The following is a 5000-nucleotide window of genomic DNA, read 5'->3' as shown; positions in this document are numbered from 1 at the left end:
ACACACACGTATTACATTTTTTACATTTTTAAAGGACGACTTTGACTTTGACATGTTTGAGTGTGACACAAAGTAAATGTGTAAATTATAAACGTCGTTCAGAAGTCGACGCGACGGGAAAAAGAAGAAGAAAAAAGCTGAAATTAAAATCTTTGAAGTGAGATCTTTAAATGTAATGTGGCGAGTTGCACCAGTTCTCCGGGTCCAACACAGACGAGCCGAAGTCCATTTAGTCCGAATCAGAGTGAGATGGATCATCTTGGTTCGTATCGAGTCTGGTTTGGGTGGTGGTGATGGCCTGATGGTCTGATGGTCTGGTGGTACGCCTTCCAAACAAAACACTAGAAGGTCGTGAGTTCAACACCAGGCAGTGTGCCTCTGAGCAAGATGCTTCACCCTGAGCTGCTCCAGGAGACTGTCCTGTACTGAGTTCACTGTAAGTCGCTCTGGATAAGAGCGTCTGCTCGATGACCTGTAACTGTTTGGTTCCACAAAAAAAAGCGGAACAACGTGTATGAAAGAGAAGTCTTTATTGTTTTTAAAACGGAAATCCACAAGCTCAGAATGACTTTGTAAACGTTACGATATCTGTAGACTTTATTCAGCATATTCTGTTTGTTGTCTTCGAGCCTGACGTGACTCACTTCCTGCATTATGTTCTCTGCACTTCGCTGGGAGACCTTGTGGATTTGCTCGACACCAGAGGATTAAACGTTCTGAATGTTGTTGTTTTATGAAAGTGAGAGACTGATCTACAGAACATACAACAACACCGACGAGTCCTTCACCGTCATCAGAAGTGGACGGTGCCAAGAAGACGGAGGGCCGTCTGGGGACGCTTGTTACAGAAGCAGCAGTTTAAAATAATGTCGAGCGCTCTAATTACAAAGAGTGCTTCAGGGCACGCGAGCGGCTGCCAGGGTAAATTGGTCTTAGAGCTCAAGCAGGCAATTTGCACTTACAATCAGTAATGACACTGGATAATTGCTTTCCTCTTATTGGGGAATGTTTACACAAATAGTTTTGCATATATTTCTGAGAGAGGAAGACTGCTGGAGTCTGCTGAGACACAAACTGATGTGCTGATTGATAAACCTTGTTGGTTCCCGAGGGGCAGTTAGAGAAGATGGAAGTTCAGGTTTGCAATCATAAGAATCGTATTGAAAGTGAAACAGACTTCAGAGAATAAGCTACGTAGTATTCCATTAATCACTGTTATTAATTGTTGTAATTGTTATTACAGTTGTTTTACAGGAAATGTTGAACGAACTGAAGACTTGTGCAGAAGTTTGGAAAACTAATATTTATGAAACATGTTGATGAAAATAATCAGCAGTTTGGTCATTGGTCTGAAATGTGACGATTTGATTGATATCATTGTAAAGTGAATATCGTTGTTAACAAACATACAAACAGTCATTAACAGCAGCTGTATGATTATTAATGAATGCTTCAGATAGGACAAGTAATCTAGTAAGGCTCCTCCCAGGCACGTCCAGCTGGGAGGAGACCCCGGGGAAGACCCAGGACTCGTGGAGAGATTATATCTCCTCACTGGGAACGCCTCAGGATGCCCCAGTCAGAGCTGGAGGATGTGGCCCGGAGAAGGGAAGTCTGGGGTTCCTTACTGGAGCTGCTGCCCCCGCGACCCGACCCCGGATAAGAGGTAGACGATGGATGGATGGACGGATGGATGGTTGGCTTCAGATAGTTTTAAATGTGCCTCTGCATGCACATGAACTCTGCACTAGCTTGACGTTGTCTTGCGTTTCTTAGCTTCTACTTTCCCAGAAATCAAAAGGTTCCTGTGTTTACCTTAAAGTGTAAAGAATCTTCCCGTCGTTCCATATTCTGAGCAGCTGGTTGGGCATCGTAATCCAGTGGGAATCTGCATTCTTGGAGTTTCTGAAGATGGTGTCAGGAAGCCAAATAAGTCCAACCATGTTGCTGTTCAAAGTCAACTTCTTCATTGTGCTGTTGTATCTGAGACGGCTGTCGGTCCACGTCTGGGCGAAGATGATGTCAATTTGGTATTCCTAAAAAGAGGAAATCAAAAAGACATGTAAGTGTATTTACAGCGCAGCATCTTTGATATCTTTTCATTTCACAAACTTCTCTCCTGCTGCTCCGTGTCCTCAGATAAAGAGCTTCACCTGCTGCTCAGACACATGGATGTTCTCTTTAGATGACACAGCAGAGAAGGATTATGTGTTTCTGCATCTATCAGTCATCACTTTCACCAGCGGGAGCGTTCGTCATCTGTGGAGCACAGAGCTCACCTGGCACCTCGGGGATCCAGAACAACGACATCTGTGTTGATATTTGTTTGATAATCAGTAAAAACAATCATTTATTACAGTATCAGGGACGTCGAGGTCACATGCAGAGCACGCAGTCGTGAGTCTACGGCTTTGAGCTAAATGCTAACGGTAGCGTTTCATTACGCTCCCAATGACAATGTTAGAACTGTGACGTTTAGCATGTTCACCGTCTTAAAGCTGTTTCACACTAAGCATGGGATTTCATCTATTCATCTTATACGGAAATGTATAAGAACAGATTTTCTTAGGAATACTCGCAGCGCCATGAACATTCGTGGAAAGTTCGGACGGACCTTGATTCCAGCGCATGAGGAAATGTATGTTTGACGAATGAAATCCTCTGATTTTATAAAAGCATATCACCGTCATGCTGCACAATAAGTAGCCACGTGCTTCTGTTGGCTGCAGTGTGTATGTGAGCAATGGCCGCTTGTTTTCGGGGTAAAAGACGACACAGACGGTAACGTAGCTCACACTTACAGTAGCATCAACAAGGTCGGATTACTTTATATATTGTGTAGTTAATTCTCTGTCTGCAAAGTTCTTGTTGTGCGGAGGGACAGGTCATTGGGCCTCACTGACAACAGTGGAAGTGGAAACGGCTTTTAGTTCAGTGTTAGCATGCTAACACTTGCTAGTTAGCACTATACACAAACTGTAACTAAGGCTGATGGAGAAGTGGTCATCTCTGGAGGTATATGGTCATAAACTGAAGTATTACAAACTGCAGTATAGTCGTACAGTAGTTCCTTTACTGCCTCCCTGAAACACATGAAGCAAACTTTCCTTTCCTCATGTTGTGTTGTTTACATGAAAAGAGGCGACACCCTATATAAAGGTGGTATTCTCTCACGTGTCACTTCCTGTCACTGGATTGATTTCAGCTCCTTGATGTGTAAAGTTTTAACAGTGAAAAGCCGATACATGCTGGTTGCATACATTTCCCAGGAGTAGATGCTCAACACACATCCAGGTGACACAAGAATCGACCAAATCCTCCTTGAGGGCAAACACACATGGGAAGTGAGATTGCCACTGTGTTGCCCTGTCTTGCCTTAAGCTACTTTCGTGAAATTAAAGGTCTGTTGTGGAAGATAAAACTACAGACCTACCGACCCGATGTCCATGAAACTTGGTGGAAGGGTGAAGCATTGGCCGAGGAAGAACACGTTAACTTTTGGAGCGGATCCCGATCGGTAACGTTACAAAATAAGCATCTTTGCTGCATTCAGGTGGTGTGAAAATAATCGTAAAATGACGTTAACGCCCCTTCAAGTCGGAACAACAACTCTGAAACATCAACGTGTTGTTCAAACGCTCTGCGCAACAAACACATCTTCTGTGTAGCGTCCATGTTGTTTCCACTTTACCACTTAAAGCTCATGAACACACCAAAGTCAGAGCAAAGACTTCCCAACTCAAGGGGAAGGGGATCATCCCAGGAGCACTTGAATGCACCATTGGCCTTGATGTTCTAGCTTGTAGCAGCCACATACTGCTGCAGAAGCTCCGTTTCCTCTGAAGCAACCGTTCTTAGAGTCCCCCAGCACAGATACAGATGTACAGTGTAAAGCAGGGGTCCCCAAACTTTTTCCTGTGAGGGCCACATAACTTTTCCCTTCTCTGATGGGGGCCGGGGTCAGTTTGTAACAGAAAAAGTGTGACGATCGCAGGGGTGCCTAAACGTAAACATTTATTGTTTTCCAGAAAGCCACACATAACCAAGCTGAGCTAACAGTCCACTTTTTAGCTTTGAGAGTTTGTCTGCTCGCATTTGGCCTTGCAAGTTATCATACTTGTCTTTGTGACGGGATTCATAGTGTCGGCGCAGATTGTATTCTTTGAATTCCGCCACCGCCTCTTGACAGGTGAGACAAACAGCCTTTTCTTTGCATTGAACAAAAAAATAATCGGTTAAATACCCTGCATTCTGAATCAATTGTTCTCTTACCTAACCTTTTCGCCATTATTCCGTTCTATTTGACAGGGGCTAGTCTAGGATTCGCGTGGCCAGACTGAAAAAAAAATCATAATGCGTCTCTGGTATTGTTCAGGGGGCCGGGCCAAATGTGGAGGCGGGCAGTATCCGGCCCGCGGGCCTTAGTTTGGGGACCACTGGTGTAAAGGAAGTAATAATAGTCTGCCCTCCACCAGCAGCCTCCACCTTTTCATCCTCCTGCCACCGCCTGAAATGCATTCGACCTTTCAGCAAGTCTCTGCACCAGTTTGAAAAGCTCACCAATTAGAATGAAGGCTATAATCAGGAGAACCACTGGGTGCTCATGACCTTTAATAGTGTGGAGCTTTTAAAAAAGACAAAACATTATCCAGGATTTAACGACCGGTGGAGGAAAAGTGCTGCAAATCAAATAAATAGATTTAATATCAGCTGAAACAATCACATGTGGACACGGAGAGAAGCAGATGGAGGAAGAGAGGAGATCCTCATTTAACACACCAACATTTCAACTATGCTGAAAGTGCTGAGAGAGTATCGACCCCCCCCGCTGTTTTCAGCCACAGAAAGTGGGTCTTTCACCTCAGCTGCTTCAGAGGAGCTGCTATATTAAGCGTACTCTGGAGGTACTGTACATACTCGCAGTAAAATCAAAGCTGCGCAGCAGGAACACCCCCTCCGGACAGATGCTTGGAAATACCGCCTGTATCGTTCAAGTGAAC

General features: G+C 44.4%; 1 protein-coding gene across 2 annotated transcripts in view; it reads right to left on the bottom strand.

The window, feature by feature from the left end:
* Positions 1-5000, bottom strand: part of gabrg3 (gamma-aminobutyric acid type A receptor subunit gamma3) — a 49754-nt gene that overhangs the window by 23193 nt on the left and 21561 nt on the right. For both annotated transcript variants that reach the window (XR_003832133.1, XM_029429521.1), the window contains exon 4: positions 1816-2036. Coding sequence is in view for 1 of the 2 variants with exons in the window: in XM_029429521.1 (XP_029285381.1) it covers positions 1816-2036 (221 nt within the window). In the remaining variant the exon portion in view is untranslated. The remainder of the gene's footprint in view (positions 1-1815; positions 2037-5000) is intronic.

Source organism: Cottoperca gobio, chromosome 4, assembly GCF_900634415.1.
Source record: "Cottoperca gobio chromosome 4, fCotGob3.1, whole genome shotgun sequence".
Taxonomy (NCBI): domain Eukaryota; kingdom Metazoa; phylum Chordata; class Actinopteri; order Perciformes; family Bovichtidae; genus Cottoperca; species Cottoperca gobio.
The sequence above is the reverse complement of the archived record's forward strand: the minus strand, read 5'-3'. Positions and strand labels throughout refer to the sequence as shown.